This window comes from Octodon degus, unplaced genomic scaffold, assembly GCF_000260255.1.
Source record: "Octodon degus isolate 3935 unplaced genomic scaffold, OctDeg1.0 scaffold00028, whole genome shotgun sequence".
Lineage (NCBI taxonomy): Eukaryota > Metazoa > Chordata > Mammalia > Rodentia > Octodontidae > Octodon > Octodon degus.
Genome location: NW_004524604.1, coordinates 3,723,600 through 3,746,602, shown reverse-complemented (window position 1 = coordinate 3,746,602; position 23,003 = coordinate 3,723,600). Strand labels below are relative to the sequence as shown.

At 47.4% G+C, this 23,003-nt stretch overlaps 2 protein-coding genes and 1 pseudogene across 2 annotated transcripts in view; all 3 read right to left on the bottom strand.

Moving 5' to 3' along the window:
- LOC111816201 overlaps positions 1-595 on the bottom strand; it is a 3,153-nt pseudogene extending 2,558 nt beyond the window's left edge.
- The window catches only part of Slc10a6 (solute carrier family 10 member 6), a 27,603-nt gene extending 9,770 nt beyond the window's left edge, over positions 1-17,833 (bottom strand). Inside the window, exons 1-3 of the mRNA XM_004629263.2 lie at positions 17,033-17,833; positions 6,358-6,476; positions 4,103-4,191 (exon numbers count right to left, since the gene is read on the bottom strand). Of these exons, the coding sequence (XP_004629320.1) occupies positions 4,103-4,191; positions 6,358-6,476; positions 17,033-17,409 (585 nt within the window). The 5' untranslated portion in view covers positions 17,410-17,833. The remainder of the gene's footprint in view (positions 1-4,102; positions 4,192-6,357; positions 6,477-17,032) is intronic.
- Positions 6,421-23,003, bottom strand: part of CUNH4orf36 (chromosome unknown C4orf36 homolog) — a 28,049-nt gene continuing 11,466 nt past the window's right edge. The window contains exon 5 of the mRNA XM_004629167.2: positions 6,421-6,476. The gene's annotated coding sequence lies outside the window, so the exon portion shown is untranslated. The remainder of the gene's footprint in view (positions 6,477-23,003) is intronic.

Genomic DNA, 23,003 nt, shown 5'->3' with positions numbered 1-23,003 from the left:
CACCGTATGGGTTTCCGTTAATATTTGTTCCTATGAGTTCCAGTGTTTGTTCCAAGAGGTCTGCTAATGGCACTGCCCTGATTTCCAAGAGTCCAGGATCATCGGGGTGATGCTTGAGTACCAGGGCGATTTCAAATTCGTGACTAACTACAGAGGAATGCCAGCAATACTGTTTGTTGCTTTTCTCTACTGGCACCCAACCGGGAATGTGTCCATTTTCATCGGGCACTGGAGTCCCCTGCAGCCGGTCTATTTCCTCGGCTGGTATCCAACACTCGGGAACAGGTCTGAAATCCTCCTCAACATTCCAAAGAAATTCTTTTGAGTTTTCTTTGGCACGCAGAAAATTCTTGAATCTTTTCTCAGCTTGTTTGTTGGGTTTTCTATCTAATCGGGCCCAAAGGTATGGCTGATCTGATGCGCCCTCTTGGCGGAGGGCTCATCTTTCACCTCCGTCACAAACACACACGGCATTTTCCGCTGCACGGAGCCCAGGCGCCTCATGGTGGGTTCAAGAAGTAGGGAAAAGGGAGAGCGCGTCTCAGCAAGGCTGCCGGAGCCTCCTGGGGAGCCTCCCGCAACAGACAGCCGCAAGGCGCAGGGCACCCGCATTCGGCGCCTGGGCAAGTGGTAGTTTCTTGTTGCTAGGAGAAAGTGATGCAATAGGTGGAATCTGACACCTAAGGACCTGTCTAGTGCTGTAAGAAAGGACCTAAGGAGTATTGATACAGAAAATAGGTTCGTGTAGCTCACAGTTCTGCAGCTCAAGACTGTCTGCTTAGCTCTGGCAAGAGCCAGGGGCGGAGGGTGTCACAGTGGTGGGAGTGTGTGCAAGGGAGGTGAATAGGGGAGGCAGAGGGTGCTCCGGGCACCATGCCTCCCCATCAACAATCCGTTCCCATAGGATCTACCGTCCAAGTACTAACCAGGCCTGACCCTGCTTAGCTTCCAAGATGAGACGAGATCAGGTGCGTTCAGGGTGGTATGGCCACAGACTCCCATAGGATCTCCTCCAGCTCCGCGAGCCCTGCGTGAACCCCTTCCATGAGGGAGTACATTCGTGACCCAATTACCACACTCTGAGCCCTGCCTTTTGGAGGTGCCGACACAGTGCTCACTGAAACAAGCACACCCAGCCTTTGCAGCAGAGGCCCCTTCCTGGTAACCTGTTGTCTATCGCCTGCCCTGCGTGCCCTCATCTCCCACCACCAACAGCTTCTAGTGCTGTGACCCCTACCCTCCCATTCTTCAGATGAAATCTACCTGTTTGTCTAAGACAGCCTGAGCTAGTGTGAGTGGAACAGGAAAAATACTCTAGCTTCTTCCATACACTGGACCCAGGGCATTCACACTGAGATCTGTCCCCATCCCTTTTTATTCTGAGACAGGATCTCCCTAACTAAGTCATTAAATTCCCAGACTGGATTCTAACTTATGATCCTCCTCCCTCAGTCTCCCAGAGTGCTGAGAGGATGAGCAGACATCCTAGGTCTAGCTCCACCTCTTTTTAGTTTAACAAAAACTAAAAATTCACCAACATTCTAATAGTTTGAATTTTCAATCTGACGCAAAGGAAACATGGCCTCGGGTGTCTGGGCCACCACAGGGCTCGGCTGCAAGTGCCACACCCCAGGCTTGGAGGGAGGGCGAGCCACACGCCTCCTCACCAGGTCCATGGTGACTTGCATGATTCTGGGTGAGAAGGACTGGCTGTGAAAGAAGCACAAAAGGCAAACAAGAAAACCTGAGGTGCCACCGATGTGCCCAGGGGTGGGCCTTTCCACCACTCAAATATAGAGACCCTGGTGGCCAGAAGATACTCAGAGGAGACCCCAATTGTGAATTCCCTTCTTCCTCTATCAAAAAGGGATTTCAGGGGCCAGGGAGATGGCTCAGTAGAATAAGCGCTTCCCTGGCAAGCACAAGGGTTCAATCCCCAGTTCCACAAAAAAAAAAGTAGATTTCAACATTTAAAATCTAGCAGGAGCAAAAGACATTAGTGACGTCTAACAGAGGATATGGAAGTATCAGTATTGGTGGTGGTGGTGTTAACTGTAAGAAAAGACATTGCGCAACAGCCATGTTTATCACAGCACAACTCTGGGAAGCAGCCTGGATGTCCATCAGTAGAGAAGTGTAGCGCGGCACACTCATCACAGCGGAGCACTGGTGAAATTCTGTATCATTTCTAACGGGTTTTTTAAAAACTATTCTTTGTTCTCTTTTTTAAAAAAGTTAAGGACAAACGTGGGCCACATGTAGGAAAAGGGGTGCCTCTTGAGGAAGATTTTTATTTGTTCATTTATTTCTGTTGTTGTTTTGACTTTTTTATTTATTTATTTATTTATTGTACTTTTTAGTAAGGGACTATAAGGTCTCACTACGTAGATCAAACTCCTAGTGATCCAGCTGTGTTCAGCCTCCCAAAGAGCTGGGATTACAGGCGTGCACCACCATACCCAGTCTCAGTTGCCCCTCTCAGCCTGCCCTGTGGGCTGGTCCAGCACAGAAGGTCGGGAATCAAACCCCAGCCCCTGCATCTGCTTAGGCGCTTTAATCTGCTGAGCTATTTGGCCAGTCCCTGGGATGCCCCTTTGAGATCATGGTGTTAAATGAAATAAATCAGACATATAACTTAAACATTGCACTGTTTCCTTTGTATGAGAAACCTAAAATAAATACATTAAAAAGCAAAATAAAAGACAGACTATATATAGAAAACAGGGAGATCAATTTTTTTGCAAAAGGTGAGGCAGACAAGAGATGGGAGAGGATGAAAAGGAAAGGACATAAAAAGAATGAAGCTAAGGGCCAGGGAGATGGCTCAGTGGAATAAGCGCTTCCCTGGCAAGCGCAGGGGCCTGAGTTCAATCCCCGGTTCCACCAAAAAAAAAAGAATGAAGCTCGGTCATGTGCAAGGACCCACTGCCCACAATGAATGTAAACTCCATGTCTTGCAAACATATACCTATAAAAGGAATTGAAGCTGAAAAAAGTAAGCAAAAATAGAGAACTTAAAATGTAGGACATTTCCAGTCTTCCTCCCATCTCTTTTATAAATAAAATCACAACCAAACACTGCCCATTGGAAATCTACCGACGTCACAATAACAAACACTCATCCTGAGGCAGCCAAAAAAAAGAAAGAAAAAATCCTTCTGAACCTTACTCATTGGTTTTGGAACTCTCTCATTGTCATTGCTATTTGTTTCTCAATAAAATTTTAAAAATAAAATAAAAAACAAAACATCTGAGAATAAAAAATAAACAATAAATAAATGCTCAAAGGAGGGGGCTTTATTTCAAAGCCGGAAGAGGGTGAAATCAAGCAATCAGCATGAAAGCCACCTGTGCGCGGCCAGGGTCTGACCCCAGCCCAGCACTGTCTCTGCTGGTCCTCTCCTGTCCCCTTGTACCCTGCCCTCTAACTGGTTCTGGGCTTGCTGAACCTCCCAGGAGAGTGGCAAAGCGGCTTCCCTGTCCTGTGAGACAGCAAGATCTTAAACTAACCACACCAGACCCCGGACACCTCCTTGGAAAGCCTCCAGGTCACCCAAGGGGACTTCTTCCTTTAAATGTAAAAATATAAGATTTCTTTAAAGCCTCAGGAAAGCAGCAGACATTATGTTCTTCTGTCTTGTGAAGTGATATGCAGCCGGAAAAGTGGACAACACTCTAGAGCTCAAGTTCACTGTTAAGAAAGCCTCCCCTCAGGGCCCAGCCAGGTGGTGACACCTGTAAACACTGGGAGGTGGGGGGAGCCTGAGGTGGGGGGACAGCTGAGAGCTCACCACCTGCGGGGGCTGCACAGCAAGGCCCTACCTCAAAAACAAAACAAAATAAAGCACCAAAGAGCCTTGAGAATGCACAGACCCCATGCTCCTTGCCCACACCAGGCCCTAGCACTTCTGTCACTAACTCAAGTCCCACATTTTCCAGAGCCCTCTGAGAGCACAACAAACCTTAGAGAGGCACAGGGAGCCTGAGACATGGATCCCAAGCCCTTGGGCACACAAGGGGACTGCAGCTGCAGGGCTCAAGCCCTCCACTTTCATATTTTGGGTCTTTGGGTATGAAGACGGGCTGTGACTGGGGTTCTTACCTTCAGGATGATTTTCGATTGTTTTGGCCACTTGTAATTCACATAGATGCCAAAGGCCACTGGGATGGTCAGACATAGCAGAGTAATCCCTAAAAGGAAGGAAAAGTCACCTGTCAGACCTTGTCCCTCTTCCCGATAAGCCTACTTCAGTTTGACTGTCTTTAATTGGACGGTCTTTTGATGAAAGTTCATTTTGTTCTGTATCCATCTCCAAACACAAAGCAACCTTTGAAAACAATCTCAAAGGGCCTACCACAGTAATGAATGCTGCCACATCCAGGCGTGTCTCCCTCACAGAACCCCTCTGACAATCACACGGAATTTTGGAGACAACAGGGAATGTAAAGATCCAAAAACAGAGGACCATTTTAAGTCCATGAAATTCCTTGGGTGTCACCCCTATATAACCACAGCTGTTATTTCCCTAGCTACTCCACAAAGCCCAGAATGCCTGTCACAGACACAATTTCTCCTGCCGTCCAAGTGTAGCCAGGGCATCCTAACATGGGTAGGAACAAGGCCTTTGTATTAGCACAGAAGAATAAAGGCTTTGAAGGCAGCCTGAAAAGGACCCTGCCACTTTGGCCAGCAAGTCTCATGCTGACGTCTTCCAGAAGCACGCCCCATGTCTGCCCAAGCCCTGCCCTTCTGCCTCAAAAGTTATGTGAATGGGCACTTTGGATTTTAGTTGTTCATGAATGGTTCTAGAAACATATTATCAACTACTAAATAACTGACTGATCAGAAAAAGTTTCACTTTTCTATGCACCTGTGGTTTCTAAATAAGGCTCTCGCTCAGCTGTTAACCAACACGGTGAACTCCGCTGCTTTCAGGAGACACCTCTGACCATGGTTTCCACGACGGGAATGAACCCTCACAGACCTCACAGGTCTGAACCCTCAGGATGCCCGCCAGCCTCTGCTGGGCCATTTATAGGGTTTCAGAATGTTGCTTTCTAGCTCTTCTGCAAAGACTGGCCGAGATAAAGCAGCTGATCATTTCACCACACTCCTTCCCAAGCATAGCAAGCACAGGGATCCTTGGAGAAAGATATAGAAGTCCAAGCGCCTCATAGAAGCACATGCTAGGGACGAGCTAAGGAGAGACAGGTTGTCGTGGAGGGCAGACGGGCCTTAATGACCAGTGAGAATCAGTTGCCTCTAGTCCATAAGAAAAGGTCCAGGCTCACGGGCCATGAGAAGGGTGAAGTTGTGCGAAAGTAGAAGTGGAGTAACTAGATCCAATTAACTTTGGCCCACCAACAGCCCCTTGTGCAGGGCACAGTGACACACCCCTGAAGTCCCAGCGCATGGGAGGCTGAAGCAGGGCAACAAAGTTGGAGGCCAGTTTGGGCAATATAACAAGTTCAAGGCCAGCCCTGTCCAAAACAAAAATAAAACAAAACAAAACAAAAAAACAGGAAGAAAAAAAAGAAAGATGAAAAAAGCCCAATTATTTCTAATTATCAAAGGGCTGTAGGTTTTTTTTTTCTTTATTTCTTTTTTAAAAGCAGAATCTCCAGCTTTTGTTCTGCTCAGAATTAAGCTTTCATAGATGAGGTAGTTTGCCTGTTCCTCCCATTTCCCTGTTCCTGTGTCAGGAGCTCGGTCCGCAGTGACCGTATTGGAAGCTGGAGCCTAAGAGGTGGGGGTCTCCAGGGAGGTCTTCGGGTCACCTGCAGGCCCTGCATAGCCCTTGGTGGCACTTGTGAGAGCGCTGTCATGAAAGCTAGAACCTGGCCCCTCCTGGCTTTCTGGCTTCCTATGCAGGAAGTGATTGCTTTCACATGCACACGCTTCCATCAGCACTGCCCACGATGGGATGACACAGAGAGAGGGGACACAGGGGACTACACAAGACCCTGTGTCACGGTGCTTGGACTTTTAGCCTCCATAAATGTGAGCTCCAGGAGCCTCTTTTCTTCATCATGCCAGCACACGGCAGGTCCCTCAATATTGTAACCAAAGGCTGATGTACAGATAGCAGTTAAGAGCTTACACACTGCAGTCAGATTCCTGAGCTACAATTCCAGGTCTGTATCTACCTCCTGCACAATCTTGGGTAAGTTACCTAACCATTCTAAGCCCCTAAAACCAGTAAATGGAACCAGTAGTGATATTTATTCTATGATGTCATTTAGGGATTAAATTAGACCATACAAAATTCTGCCTGTCGAGCTATATGATGAAGAACAGTTAGCGCTGGTACTCTCACCGTTGCTGCTATTGCTGCAGCTCGCAAGCCCAATACAGACCTATGTTCTGATACGGAATGGTGAGACTGTGGGTCAGATCCCAGGACCAGGTGTAGAGATAAAGGCAGAGGGGCATCATTCCCAGGGCAGCCACCGTGGAACAGGTTGTCATGCTGATGCTGAAAAGCAAAATGAAAACAAGGCTTAGGAGGGACAGTTGCAAATTGGAGAGTTGGAAAGAATGTAGCCCCCTACCAACTTGAAGAGCTTAGTCTTTACTGACAGCAACTCCTGGTGCCCACGTCTTAGAGATTACGTGGGGCAAGCTATGGGCACACACCGCTGTCCTATCAGTCAGCAAATGAGGGCCTCACTGTGGGCAGGAAAGATTTCCAGCAGTTCTTGTCACCCGTCAGCCCACATCTACTTGAGCATCTACTTACTCTTCTGGGTCCTGTAGAATTCGGTCTCTTGCACACATTCACTTTCACTAAGATATAATTCGCATATAACAGAATTCAGCATTTTGAACGATATAATTTAGCAGTTTTAGCATAGTGGCAAGATTTTGCAGTAAGGTTTCCAGAATATTTCCACTGCACTAAAAAGAAACCCTGTCCCCACTGTCAGTCATGTTCCACTCCCAACTTCTCCCAGCCTCTAAAAACCCCACAGTACCATTCTTATAGGATTGATTGCTCTTGGCATTTCATATGAAGAGCATCACACAATATGCGGTCTTTTGGTGAGTTCAGTCTCTTTCATTTAGCATGGTTATCAAGGTTTCATTCATGTTTTAGCATCTACCAGAACTTTGTCTCCTATCATGGCTTTTTGTCTTTTATCCTATTACTATGGAACACAGTATTCCACTGATTTTTTGTGTATTGGATCAACACTGCCTTTTGAGAAAAATCTCACTTCAACACACTATAGAATCCTTTCCATATTGCTACACTGAGTTGGCCAGGATTTCACCGAGGACTGTTGCACAAACTGCAGATTCACAAAGGATATTAGATGGTAGTCTTCTTGGGACGTGTTGCTTGTTGTACAATGGACAGGTCTGACAGCACCATTGCAGCCAGGTGCCCAAGCTTGACACTCTTCTTTCTGATGAGATACTATGCAGCCGCAGGGCACCATCCCCGCAGCCCCCCTTTAAAGCTAGCCATGCCTGTAGGCCAAATGTCATGAATATAAATTTGTTGAGGACAGAGGACAAGTTAAACTATCCAACAAATTGAGGATATAGGTTGTCTTGTAAAATTCAGCTGGTTCTTTTAAACAGGAATTGTCAAGGGGTCAGGGAGATGGCTCAGTAGAATAAGTGCTTCCCTGGCAAGTATAACGGCCTGAGTTTAATCCCCAGTTCTACAAAAAAAAAAAAAAAAACAGACAATGTCAGGAGGAAATATAGGCCTATTGTAGTTTTGGTTTGGTTTTTTTGTTTCATTTTTTTTTTTTTTTTTTTTCAGTACTGGGGATCAAACTTGGAGCCCTGTGCTTGTCAAGCAGGTGCTTACACCACTGAGCTACCCTCCCACCCACCACTTGCATGTTCCAGTTTAAAAGAGACTAAGAGGGGGCCTGGCCCTAGCTCAGGCCTTTAAGTGGCTGCTTCCACAAGGCTGTCAGCCTCAGGGTGCTGGAGTTCGAACCTCACACCTCTCCCGCTGGCCAAAAGTGCCCTGAAGGCATTCGAAGAACAAAAAAAAAAAAGAGACTAAGACTGTATTCCTAAAAGCCACCAACAGCAAAACATTTCTCCTCCCCAAGTGCAACACTTTGTAATATTAATCAGCTCATTCTTATTCCTAAATTTGGACACAGTTACTAACGTAATATATGATACTGATTCTTCAGCAACAAGATAAACTTTGAACATCAGACATGCAGTTTTATTTACACAAACCACTGAATAACTTAATTTGATGAAATTTAAGGCTGCTTTAACATTTTAAAGAGTTAAATGATCTTATTTAAATTTCTACTTAAAATTGAGACAGTATTTATGTTTGTATTTGTTTTTAGTTCTAACAAATAATTTTAAATATTTTGAGACTTTTTCAAAACATAAAAATAACTTCAATACATAATTTCTACTTTGTACAAAATATACGAAATATAAACACACATTCTGTAGGACTGCCACAGTGATGTCTCTGTCTTGGCGTCACCAGGAATTAGGACAAGTTTAGAAACCCAAAGGCCGGCTAAGGGCCTGCCCAGAGCAGCTGCTACTATGAACACTTATTTCCCTCTAACTTGTTCAGTATTACCCATCGGGAAACGTCACCCAGCACCTTGTGCCAGATTCCTCCAGACGCAGCAACCCTGGGTAGCACTGCGGCAGCAAGCAGGAAAGAGCAAGGGACGGAGCAGAACCCGGAAAGGGGGGATCAGTGGGAGATGGGGGCACTAACTGTGTGAGCCAACAGTTACTTGCAGGAATGGAAGAAGGTGAGGATTTAGAGCAAAAGTAAGGTTTCTAGGCTTCAAAGTCATGCGGCGCTGGAAGAATTGAGTCAGTTAGCATCTGTTTTAAAGTAAGACTGGAGAGAGGCCCCAATGCTGCTCAAGAGGTGCCTTTTCTTCTTCTCTTTCTTCTGTGGCTGCCCCAAAACCTCAGAGCGCCAGCCAGCTATGTCAGATGCTCTGAGCCAGTTCGGAGGCTTTGGCTATGGCAGCAGCAAGCTCTGCTGTGGGGTCCACCCTGCTGATCCCACCCGTGGCCTCTCTAGCAACTCTGCCCCTCTGTGACGCCCCTACAGTGGTCTGTGAGGAGTCCCTCCACCACCCCAAGGCTGTACAGGAAGTTAGGTGCTGCGCATCTGCGGGCAACATTCTCTTGTCCTACATACTTCCCACACACCCTTGGCAAGTCAATCTGTGCACCGTTCCCCCTTCTGCTGTCGTAAGTCCTAATAAAGCCTCTCTGGGACAGCACTTGAGGCTTTATTTTTTGTTTGTTTTTGTTTTTGTTTTGTTTTGTTTTGTTTTTGCTTATTCACAATTCCATTTGGGTAGAACAAGCTGAGCTGAATACTAAGACCTGGTAACATCAAAGGTCACTGGCACCAAAAGCTGCTTGATTCTAGAGCTGATAATAGTAGCAGTGGCAAGCAGCCACAGAATGAAGGAGAATACCAGAGAGTTGCTGGGGGCCACCACTGCTGGGCACCAAGCATTCCTTATCCTGTAGGTACCACTTGCTGCTGGGAGAGCAGAGAGGCAAGTCACTAACCCAGAGCTGAGAGCACCTACTTTCTGAGATCAAGGCTGTGAGCCGTTTACTACACTTTGCCCACCCTCAGCAGGTTGGGACAAAGAAACATGGTAAGTTAAAGGTGAGTGTGGGACAGCCAGGGAATCTCCTAGGTAGGCAAAGAAGAGCTACCTGCACAGCCCCCACCACTGCCACAGACACAGACCTGGCCACCTTGAAAGTGGAGTGTGGACTCAGGATCCGGGGGAACCATAGCAAAGCTGTCCAGTTGCAACCAACAGCATAGCGCCGCCAAGAAGGCAGTAAGAGTATCAGGAGAAGGCTCAGTCTTTGGAGAACAAAATGGGGTGATTTTCAAAACATAACTGATTTATCTCCTTTTTTGAGGATAACCATCTCTATATGGCTAACAATGTTCATGGATCATAGATTGTAAAGATTTGCAAGAGCCTAATATCTGGGGGAGGAAAGCCCTTTGGTTATAATCTACAAGATGATATGTCTTAATTGTTGCCACAGTCTGAACACGTCCAAAATCTGCATTCTGGAAGTTTAATCTCTCTTTGGGGAGGTGTTCAGAGCAGGACAGTTCTGCCCCCCGGAATGGACTGATTTCATTAGCAAAGCACTCGCCAAGTCAGGTGTGGTGGTGCACAGCCTTCGAGAGACACGGGCAGGAGGACTGCTGCAAGTTTGAGGCCGCCAGCCTCAGCTCCATGGTGAGACCATGTCTCAATGAAACAAAGGAGGGGTGTCTTAACAGGGAGAGAGCAGTGCTTCACCCCATCAAAGACACAGCAGGAAGCCCTCATCAGGAAATGGACAATGGTGCCTTGATCTCAGACTCATTTAAGATTTATATTTTATATAATGTAAGGTCTGAGACCAATCTGTCTTTACATAGAGAAGTAAATGTGTGAAGACAGTTTACTAAATGAAACATTTGCCACTGAGCAAAGGTGCCGATGTTACATGTCCAAGTACATTTACATTATTCTCTGAGAATTCTATTCAATCCCCATTGATCAATGCTTTTCTTTTTCTCTAAACAAATGCCAGCCAGACTGTTGTAATTTCAGAGTCCTCATAGTGGCTGGACAAATACCCGCTTAGGTTTACCTTATTAAAACTTTTCCTAGCAATTCTTGCATGTCTTATATCCCACATGAAATCTAAAATTATTTTATCCTGAGGCCAGGCATGGTAGCGCACCCATGTAATCCCAGCACTCAGGAAGCTGAGGCAGGAGGATCACCGCAAGTTCAAGGGCATCCTGGACTACATAGCGAGATCCTGCCAAATAAATAAATAAACAAAAAATCCTATTAAGAAAGCATTATTGGGCTGGGAGATGGCTCAGTAGAATAAATGCTTCCCTGGCAAGTGAATGGGCCTGAGTTCAATCCCCAGTTCCACCAAAAAAAAAAAAAAAGAAAGAAAGAAAGCATTATTTAAGCAGACTGCTTCCTGCATGAAGTAAAGAAAAGCCTTTGCCACAGGCCTCACTCTTCTATATCCATGGGGATGGTGTTAGGGAAACTTTTCCTGGTTCGTAGCCTCTGATAGTGCTGTACTTTTAAGCTTTGCATATGCCAAAGCCTGGGGGAGGTTCTGCAGGACACCTTGTTAACCTTGAGTTCCTGGAGATCCAGCTCAGCACACCCGACTCCTGCAGCCTTGGCTCAGTGACAGGTAAAACTCACAGCTGTGGGTGGCAAGTCGTGCCACTTGCATCAGGCTGACTGCTACGCTTGGGTCCCTGGGTTATCGTGTCCACCCTCCATCAGTGACCTGGGATAGTGGCCAAGACGATACCAGACGATCCAGGGGCGGTGCCAGTCGTTATAAATAGCAACCAAGCTAGAAATGCGTGCAGTGAATGGGCGTGAGCGCAAAGGCAAGGCAGGCCCTGCATCTCACTGCTGCGAGTTCCAATACAGCACACCCCGGAGACGTGGCCAACTGGGTCCCGACTATTCCCATGCAGAAGAACTGCTGGCAAGATCTGACTTCATCAGAGCAAGATTCCACTTGCATTCAGAAGAATGATAATGTCATCCCCAAACTATTGCAGAGAACAATGACAGAGATCCAGCAGGTCTGGACAAACAGGTAAGCCCTGAGCCTCCTTTGGGACAGGAAGTCCTTTTCTCTTCTCTTCTCTTCTCTTCTCTTCTCTTCTCTTCTCTTCTCTTCTCTTCTCTTCTCTTCTCTCTTCAGTCCTTCTCTCTTCTCTTCCTTCTCTTCTCTTTCCCTTCCCCCTCCCCTTCTCTCTCTCTCTCTCTCTCTCTCTCTCTCTCTCTCTCTCTCTCTCCCCCCCACCTCTTCCTCTTTCTTAAAATGCAATGTCAATAGTATTTTACAACTATATCACAAATAATTCAAATTTTGTTTTATTTTCAAACTCACCAAATCAGAAACTACCTCTCAAGACTAAAGTATACAATTCCCCTCCGGAAGAAAGAAAAAATTATCTGGCAGCCAGATGGACACCATGTGCCACAAGTCACATTCATAGACCTCCAGGAAAGGGCTCAAGGCCCCATTTCCATCCCAATCTGAATGTTGCCTTGCCATTGCCTCCCAGGAGTCACAGTGAGCGCTCATTGAGCACCATGTGCTGTGTGCTATGCCTCTCTCCCAGCCATGCCGGGCACATCTGGACAGAGGTGGGGAAGCCCAGGTCTCTGCTGAAGGACTAAGGATTTCTTTAAAATCCAAAGATAGGAGCTACAATGGCAGAACAGCTAGGGCACAAGGGCATCCTCTGCAAGGAACGGACCTCATAGGTGTCCCAAGCTACACGCCGCTGTGTGACTGAACAGGCTGCCTTTCAGAAGCTGCTCCGGCAGCACACTCTGGCGAAGAGCAATTCTCCTTTAGTCACTTGTCAGCACCCATCACTGCACTGCCGCACAGAGCTGACACATCGACTGTGGGAGACAGCTCCCAGTGACCACAGAGTCTCCAGAGCGAAGCCAGAAAAGCCCTCTGGCTGGTACTGTGGTGACAGAGAGAAGCCGCCCTAGCAGTTTCAGATAAAACTTTCAAAACTCAGGTAGGATAAGGAGATACTTGTATTTTATAATTTTTTCTTTTCCAATAATCACATATACTTTAGACCTGAAAGAACCTCAGATCCACTCCTGAGTCCACACCCAAGAGAATAGAAAGCAGACACACAAGTACGCTGTAGTATTTGCAACAGCTGAAAGGTGGAAGAAGCAGGCAGTGTCCACGCAGGGCGGAGTTGGTAAAACAAGACCCATGCAGACAAAGACACAGCGCTCAGCCTTAGAGGGAAAGGAGGTTCCAACGGATGGACGGACCGTGCAGGCACTCTGCTGATTTTCACAAACCAGACGCCAAGTGTCAGACAGCACCGTCTCAGTGCTCTTGGTGAGAGGCCCGGAGGGGTCAAACTCAGGAGACAGGAAGCAGAGCCGTGGCTGGCTAGGTCATCACTGTGCAGGGCGGCGGAGTGTGGGGTTGGGAAGATGAAGAAGCTCCAGAGACTAAGATGAGGGGGTCATGGTGAGGACCGCACGGTGGTGTGAATGTCCTCTACTCCACAGAGCCATGCACGCTTAGCGTTTCAATGATAAATTGTGTTATTACAACAATGGAAAAAAGGGCCTCAGGGAGGCCTTTACAAAGAAGGAAACTGAGGTTGAGGGAGGCAAATTAGAGTGCTCAAAGGCACACAGCCAAATAACTCAGCGGATTAAAGTGCCTGCAAGTAGGCGCAGGGGCCAGGGATTCGATCCCTGGGCCTGCCGTGCCAGCCCCGCCCCCAGGGCTGAGACAGCAATTGAGACTGGACGTGGCGGCATGCACCTATAATCCCAGCTCTTGGGAGGCTGTAAACAGGCAGATCACTACGAGTCTGGTCTGGTAGTGAGACCCTGAACACCCTGTTGACCCTTCCCTAGAATAAAAAACAAACAAAAACAAAACAAAACAAACCAGCACTCTTTTACTGCCTCATACAATGTCAGCCCACATACTGGGCTGTGCCAGGTGAGGGTCTAAGCACCTCATAAATACTCACGCAACCCTCACATGCGCCCATGAAACTGGAAACTGAGTCATAAGGAATGCATATCATCTGCCAAGATGGTGCCGGCAGCGAGCCCTGCATGGCTCCATGTTTCCCTACGGCGTTCTCTGTCAGATCTAATTTTCATGTCCTCCCCTCAAGGCAGGACCTCTGCCCCCTACACAGTAAGCTACAGAAACGGCTCTGACTCTTCACCCACCCCTCGCCACACCCTCTGTAATGTAACTCTGTGGCTCATCTACCAAAAGGCCAAATCTGCTTCCTCGTTCTTTGATCCCAGCCTGACCTTGCCAGAGTGGCCTGTGGAATGTGGCAGATGTGCGGAGGAGAGGGCGTCAATTGCAGCCCACAGGAAACCCTGATGCTTCCCTTCCTCAGCACAGTGAGAGGATGGCTGAGGTTAGCCTGCTGGGGAGTGGGACAGCCCAGGCAGGCCAGCACAGGCCACCCGAGACCCAGCCCCGAGCATGTGACAGAACCCTGTCAAGAGCAGTTGAACTTGGCCTGGATAGGAAAAGACCCAAGGCTCTCCACACAGGTCAGCCACTTACATTCTAGAAGTTTCTAGGGAGGCTTATATTTTGATTACAGAAGGCAGGGCCAGTCAGCAGGTATTCAAGGCTGTGTGAGGAACATGGCAGGAGAAAGAAGGAAGTGTGGACTGTCTTTAGAGAGCAATGAGTCATTCATTTTGACTGTAAACCACTTGTGCTTGTGGGGCAAATAGAAAATAAAGCTGGAGAAGTAGGGGAGGCTGGCTTGGTATTTTCTGCCCTGTTCAGTAGGAACTGAGAAACCTTCTACATAGAACCTGTTTGTTTTCTCCTCACAATGCCATGATGGGATGTTATGATTTCCACATCATCCGGGAGCATGGAGAGGAAGGAGCGAGTCACAGGGAATGTGCTGAGCAGTGACTGCTGGCACCTGGGGGAGAAAGGCAGGACCAGGCACTGTTCCCAGCACGTTGACTCTAAAATGCCTGTTTGGGGCAGATACATAGAGAACTCCAAGGAGACTGAATAAATCATTGGGTGAAAGCAGGAGCAGCGTGGTTGGGGGCATCTGGTTTCCTCATTTCCTGTATGAAATGCTCTTAGATTTTCTCCAGCATGGCGGACAGATAGAATTCCTGTCAGTGACTACCACTGAGGTTTCCTTGCTGGTACTCAGCTGTAAAGTCAGAAAAAGAACGTTGATACTCTTTCACTCAACAATGCTGCATTTTCTCCTATTTAAAATTTTGACTGAGCATTCAAATTTTAGTGGTCTTTTATCTTTAAGCTTTTTTCAATCTTATTTTAATCCCCTTAAAATTTCATTTCCTACAGTTTACTGACTTTCATTTATCTTAATTTTTTCCACAGTTTAATTATCTAATCTATTTAATTTTACATTTTGTTTTGTTGTGTGAAATTCAAAATCTACATTTAGGAAGACAAGAAGAACAGTAACTGATATCTATTGCATACCTGCTATGTGCCTGGAATCATGTATGGCTACATGTACATGTCTGTGTGCATGTGTATGTGCCGAGGTTAAGTAATCAGACCAAATTTAAGATAAGGACAGAGCTGGCAAAGGAAAGTAAAATGAACTTCACCTTTCACAGATTGCCTTTGTTCATTTCTGGGTCAATGCTAAGTAATGAGATGAAGATAATAAACATCCTGTTTCCCAGAACTGTTTGAAAACACTGTGTGAAGAGTCCTGTTTCTGCTCAAAACAGAAGATCCATTTTCTGAATGTCATGAAAGAAAAGCACAGGTGGGGGGCCAGGGAGATGGCTCAGTGGAATAAGCGCTTCCGTGGTAAGTGCCGGGGCCTGGTAAGCGCAGGGGCCTGAGTTCAATCCCCGGTTCCACAAAAAGAAGAAAGGAAGAAAGGAAGAAAGGAAGAAAGGAAGGAAGGAAGGAAGGAAGGAAGGAAGGAAGGAAGGAAGGAAGGAAGAAAGAAAGAAAGAAAGAAAGAAAGAAAGAAAGAAAGAAAGAAAGAAAGAAAGAAAGAAAGAGAAAAGTACAGGTGGATGTAAACCAGAGGAGGACTCCAGTGTGAGCCCGACTCACTCACCTGGAGCCCTTGGCAAGTCACTACTTAGTCTGCATCACTATTTTCTCAGCTGTAAAATCCAGAATAATAAAGGCCTCTAACAAGGCCACGATGTGAACCAAGGGGAGACTCCCCACCAACGTGTACACCCAACGCCTGTCTGGGGATGTAACTAGTATTAGTTTCCCTTTTCTTCCCCAAAAGTTTCAAGTCCTAGAATTTCTCACCAATATCTGAGCTTCCTGCACAATGTCAACAGTTCCCAGTTACGCTAAGAAGCAACTTTAGAGAATTTGAGTCAGTGGGATCTTAGTAGCTAAGAAGTAAGGTACAAAATTCATTTTTTTTTTCCACATTTCTCATCAGTGAGTAACCGACTGCCACCTAAAGGTTAATTGCCAGCCTAAGAGGCATGAACCCACTAAAATGATGAGTGAGATACTGTGTGCCGTCCACCAGTCAGCCAGCGCTGCAGGGAGCCTGCAGTCCGGACCAAGGCTGACTCCCTGACAGCAACTCTGAGCCCATCCTCACCTCTGATTCATTCACTCATTGCACAGTGGTGCCGGAAAGCTCAGCAAAATCACACACACACAGCACAAAGGCAACGATTTCCCTAGGCAGGGTCTTAGAACGGCACGCCTGCAAGTAGGCAAAGAATCAAGAAAGACCACTGTTTTCTTTCAGCGTGACCCGTCCATTCGTTCCTCCAACGTCTTCCCCTCAAAACAGTTAATACCATCTCTTACAAAAGTAAGGATTAATTTGTCCTTCTTGAAATGTGAATAAATGGTAAATCTGTTTCCTAGGGGTTTTATCTATACCCACCACTGATCAATATTAAGAATCTACAAAACAATGAGAAAGAGCAACTTCAATCACAGAGCTTTGTGTTGCTCCTAAGTCAAACTAGTAGCCTACCACTGGCACCACAAGAAGGACATGTCTGTCAGGTAACCCTAAAATTCCTTTATACAGTCCCCAAAAGTGTTATTTCACAAAGTAGGTACTCAAGAACCAGATTAGACTAAGAGGGCTTCATTCTGTTGCCCTCCTGTCACCACTGCTCCCAGCACTGTCCCTGCAACTAAGCCACTACCATTATCCTCCTGGGACTCTTATCTGATGTCCTGGGAAGCTGTTCACAACAGCAGTTTGAGCAACAGTGAGCCCTGCTGACAGAGACCAGCCTTCAATGTGACACGGAACCCAGTGCCACTCCTTGAAACAGTAGCTACCAACAAAGCACAGGGAGGTCACCGCAATGCCACCTGGAGCTCAGAAAGGAAAGCCCTTCCATGTCGGCCAGGCTTTTTTCACCTGTTTGCAGCATTCCCCACTGAACTTGACCAAGAGTATTCGGGGAGGATCCCTGAGGGAGGACTCCTGGGACTCACCTGAGATCCATATCTCCATCCACCCAGAAGGTGAAGATGTTAGAGACGGTCCCCCCGGGGCAGCACCCCATGATGAGAACAGCGATCCCTTGCACTGGTTTCAGAGAGAAGCTGATGGCCAGGAGGTAGGCTGTCAGGGGCATAAGCCCAAACTGGCAGACCAGTCCCACTGCAACACCCCAGGGTCTCCTGAGGTGCCACCAGAGCTTCTGGATGTCCACAGAGCACCCAAGAGAGAACATGACCATGGCTATCATCACAGCAGACCCCACGGTGAAGACCAGTCCCAGGCTCCCATGCGCCTCTGGCATCCCAGGCAGCTCCTCCTCGGAGCTGTCGGCAGGGCAGGCAGAGCTGCTGGAGCAGTTGGCTGTCATCTCCACCGAGCATCCCAGTGAGCCGACACTGACAGTGACAGCTGTGCAGGTCTATCCTGCCACACTTCATAACAGTGCCACCAAGTCAGGCGTGGAGAACGGCCGCAGTCGCAATTGGCCGGCCAGGTGACTCATCCTACTCTGATCGAGGCATTCACAGGTGGCATCATAAAAGCTGTGAGCAGAGGCCTAGGCGTGCGATGCACCGTTCTCAGCAAGGCTCTTTCCCTCTGCTCTTACTCCCAGTGAACACTCAGGAGAAACGAGACAGCGGCGTCATCGTCTAATGGAGTGGCCAGGTTCTGTCACCAGCGTGACACTGCACTCCAGGAAAAGAGGTTGAGTGCAGAGACATTATTTTTCCAAAGCCGGTCGGGATCTAAAGAGCCAGGAGGAACGGTGATGCGAGACCGGCTAACTCCGGAAAAAACAAGGCAGTGCTGCCAAAGCCACGCCTCCTTGCGTGAGCTAAGCACTGCTGTGGGAAAAATTAAAGCAAAAGGAGGCTGCTTAAGGAAACGTCAGGAGGGGATGAAATAATCCCAAGGGACCTTCAGAACTGGCCCGAGCACCTCTTCTTTCTGCTACATGAGAATTTATCTCTACAGCCAATAGCTAAACACCTGTAAGAATAAGATGGTATCAAGCAGAAGTTGTCTCATGAACCGTGGAAACTGGGTCCTGAAGCTAAAATAATGTCAGAGAGCTGTGGCCTTCTTGTGCAGATCCCGGGGCCCCTGGATATGTCTAGGAGCCCTGCCTGGTCTGGAAGCCAAGGACAGGCAGGCTCTGAACACACAGCCCAGGACCCTGAGTACATTGTCACCTGGTGACAGAACCAGACAAGAACAATAGGTGCCCCTGAAATAAACTTCCAAGCAGCAGGGCCACGCCCTCCCCACAGCCCTGTGTTTGTGGGAAAGCTGGTCACGGGGACAATCTATCTGCGGCTCAGCTGCCCCAAGAGGGCTCGAGCTGCAGCATGTGGTCCAGGATTAGCAAACTCTCTTCCTGTCCGAAGGTACTGGGCATGTGTGCTCACACGAACACACGCTGGCTTGCATTGTCAGTACAGTCTGACTGTGTGAGAAAACTACCTTAGGCAGCTCTGGAAGGCTGGCAGGAGGGGCAGCCCCAGAGGCGGGAGCTGCACTGGACAGCTCTGCACCACCCCCACCCCAACCCCACCCCCGTGTGAGCGGGGCCGCGTGCGGGTGCCGGGTGTGCAGATGCTTTACCCGCAGGTGACTATATCTGATGGGGTCAGACGCTTATTCTACTTAGTAAGTGAAGGCAGCAGATGCTTCTGTCTGGTAATGTCAAAAAGTCCCACAGCAGACCCTGGATCCCTTATGAGTCACCTGAGTGCCCTTCCCTGTTATACAAATTCAAGTTTAGTAAGTGCCTCAATGCTGGTGAGGATGACCTAACAGGAACCTTTGTGATTTGTGGGGTGTTTGGTATTGACAGCTGGGAGTAGAGACTAAATTTGCCCAAGGGCCTTGAGGAGCCAGGTGACCTTGGCCACTCCCTTTTGAAATTTAGTGTTACCAAAAATTCTCAAATAAAACAGATGTGCACAGCCATGACCCCAGCACTCAGGAGGCTGAGCTGTTAGGATCCCGTTAGCAGCCAACCTGTGCAATTCAGGGAGATCTGTCTCCAAGTAAAATTGAGGAGGTGGGGAGCAGTGGTAGAGCACTTGCTAGAATGTGTGAGGTCCTGGGTTCAAAAAAAACCTCCTCCCCTGTAAATAAGATCACTCCAACTGAGGTCTGCTCTCGGGAGCACATATCAAGGTCCTGTTAGCCCTCAAGAAAAAAAGGGGAGCTCTCTCTGGACCCCCCCACCCCCACCCAGAAGGCACAAGGTGATACAGGGTGCAGTGGACAGCCCCTGAGGGAAGCGACCCTGACAGCCCAAGCACTGGCACCACGTGCAGGGCCAGGACCAGAAGAGCTCGTGGTCTGGGCAAAAGCCACAGCACCGAGGCCACAGCAACCCAAGGTCCCAACAGGAGCAGCAGTGGTGGACTCAGTGCTATGGGGCTGGGAAAGTCACTGTGGTGGAGAAGGCTGACTCCCACCACTCTGGGCCAGAGGATTCAAGGCACCAGTTACACAATGCCTCAAGGCGCTGCAAGGCCTGTGAGGTGGCCCCGGAGGCCGAGGCCCGGGGCCATGCTCTGTGCCCAGGGTGACCAATACAGAGGCCAAGATGCTGGAGCCCAGTCCTGGAGCCCTGCGCACAGGAACTCTGGGGGCCAGGCAGAGGAGGCCAGAGAGGCGGTGGGTGGCGGGGTCCTCTGAGGGGAGGACAGCCACTAGCGTGCGCAGCTGGGCACTCCATACTCCCCAACCACCGCGGAGACGTGGCCCACGCAGCCCTGTCTCCGCTCCCGCCTCCTGTGCTGGCAGAGTAAGGCGTCTGCTTTCCTCTGGGGACGCCCGTGCCATCAACCCAGCAGGCCCTACACTGCAGAGCACCGAGGACGAAATATCCCCCTCCCGGGAAAACCAACCGGGGCCTGTGCCTGCAGGCTGGGAACCATAGGCCAAGGGGAAGAGAAATAAACGTGGCTGCTGAATCGCTAGTCCAACTCAGAAAATGAGCACAAAGAGGAAGTTCTAGAACCTGGAAAGGCATACAATCAGTTTGCTAGAGGTGCCAGGCCTTGTGGCACCTGTAATCCCAGCACTGGAGGCTAAGGGGCTACATAGTGAGTTGAAGCCGGCCTGAGTTACTAGAGAAAGTCCTTATCTTAAAAACAAACACAAACACAAACAAAATGACTTGGTAAAATGGTCACCATCGCTAATAACTGTGTAAAAAAATAGAAAAAAAAAAAAAAAAAAATAGGAACCCCAGCCTGGATGCGGTGCCACACGCCTATAACCCTCGTACTCAGGGAGCAGAGGCAGGAGGATTGCTGCCAGTTTGAGGTCATCCTGGGCTACACAGTAAGGTCAAGGTCAGGCTGAACTACAGAATGAGACCCCAGCAAAAAAAAAGGAAAGAAAGAAAGAAGAAAAGGAAGCATTTTCAAGATTTCTTTAATATGCTTTTCTGGATTGTCATCTTTTTGTTTTACATTAATTCAAAATAAATGTAATTGTCATTCTTGAAAAAAAAAATAACATACTTTGTTTACCAATAAGAAAAAGAGTTTTATGACTGAGGATACATTCTATAATAGAACATTTGCCTAGCGTGCCAGATCTTGGGTCTGATTTCCAGCTGTGAAAGAGGAAAAAACAAATTTTTCTTTTAATGTTTGAGACAGGGTCTCATTATGTAGTTGAGGTTGGCTTTGAACTCACTCTGTAACCCATGCTGGCCTCAGACTCACAGAGATCCTCCTGCCTCAGCCTCTGTGTGTTGGTTGGGATTACAGGTGTGCGTCACCATTTTTTTTTTCTTGGTGGAACTGAGGATTGAACTCAGGCCCTTGTGCTTGCCAAGCAAGTGCTTATTCTACTGAGCTATCTCCTCGGTCCCAAGAGAGAGAATTTTTAAAGTGACTAACCTAGTTTTAAAAAATGTTTTAAGGTGAAAGGGACAATCTCATTTATTGGAGGTAGGACAGAAAATTCATACAATATTTCTGAAAAATGTCTAGAAATATTTACTAACAGCCTTTATTGCCATAAACCTGAGACAGCACCCTAAGAAACAAGCTTACATGTTGGCAGGCGGGCATCATTTTCTTCTTTGGGGAAAAGCCCTACTTATAATAGCATTGTTACTTGTAAATACATTCTTATCTATCATAGCAACATATTTATAAAGTAGAAAACTGGAAACAAAAGTCCAAGGCAGGACCAGGGATATAGCTCAGCGGCATAAGTGCCTGCCTGGCAAGCACAAAGTCCTGAGTTCAATCCCTGGCAATGCAAAAAAAAAAAAAAAAAAAAGAATTTCAAAAGTCCGAGGCAAAACTAAGTATATAATAGTACCACTATAGAGCAAGGTGTTAAACAGCTAATTAAAATGTAAACAATATTTTGATACAGAAAGATGTTTATGAGAAAAGGTTAAACAAAAAAAAAATAAATAAAAATGCTCCTAATTGAGTTAAAACAATAAGCACAAGTCAGGCTGGGAGTACAGCTCACAGCAGCCCAAGTGTAACATATACAAGACTCTGGGTCACATCACCAGTACCGGATGCCCCCAAAAGCATCATGGTCAGAATCAGAATCAGAATCAGAAAACAAAAAAATGGGAAGATTCCAGAGTTTTCCAGGTGGTTACTTCTGTCCTGAAGATTATGGGTGATTTTTGTTTCTTCTTGGTATATTTAAAACTACTTAACATCTTTGAAATAGCTGCTGATTACTATTTTTATAACCAAGAAAAAGAACCAAAGGCAAAGAAGTAACAAGAGAAGTGGCTGTCCTAGGCGGCAGCTCCCCTTGACTCTGATGAAGCGGGTGACGCAGATGACCTTCTGTCCACAGGGCCCACACTGCTGAACAACTCAGTTGTTGTCTCTGCTCTTGGGTTTTTATGAGGGCACCTGACAAACGCCTAGGCTGCAGGCGATGGAACTCAAGGCTGAGAATGACCAGTGGGTCCAGACCAGGAAAGGAGTACAGGTGCATCCTACCTGCTCCACCTGCTCAGTACCCAGCAGGGAGGCAGACAGTACAGTCAACAACCTCACCTTCCCTGCCCCAGGGCACATGATGCATGACGTCACCTGTGGTTATTTTCCCAACACCCCTTCCAGCCTCAGTCCTGTTAAGATGAAAGTCACACAAAGAAAAAGAGAGTTGCTGAGCCTGTTTAAATCACGAGAAGCCAGTGTATCCCCAGCTGTAATGAATGAGGTGAACTGAGTTCATGATTCATGAGAACAGAGTGCTGGTACCGGTTCTGTTTAACAACCACCATGCCTCGTGTGTGAGTCCTGAGTCCCCGGGAGAGCCCCCACATGTTCTGCAGAGTCCCCCAGCAGCCCTGACAAGCAAGAATTCACATCACCTCTTTTACCTTATAGCAAGGAGGTTTGCAGAAATCAGACTTGCTGGTGAGCAGTAAAAGTGAGACTTTATAACCAGAAAAGAGGAGCAGAGGACAGCAGGTGAATGGGGAGGTCTTGGGCCTATGAAAGGGTCAAGATGACCAGGTTTTAGCCAGCTAAGCAGAAGCCAAAGGTCAGAGTTAACAAAGCCAAGTGGCATGAGGTCCAGAGAGGTGATGGATAAAGTGACAGCAAGGAGGGGAACCCCCTCATTAACAACCCTGGTCCTGCATTTGTAGAAAACTTTTCTCCTCACTTTTTTATTTTAGTGAACCACTTGGATAGTATAGTGGACAAGAGGCTGCTGCAGACATAAGCTTGCTATGTACCTCAAATCTATGTAGGTCCATTTTTATTTTAAGTAAAACAGTTTTATCACTATATACTTATCAAGGGGACAATCCAAGATGAAGAGATAACAATCATAAATATATACACACTAAATACTGGTGCACCCAATTACATAAAACAAATACTAGGGCTGGTGAGATGGCTCAGTGGTCTAAAGCACCTGCTTAGAACAAGCTTAGCTAAAGCACAGGGACCGCAGTTCAATCCCCCAGCACCA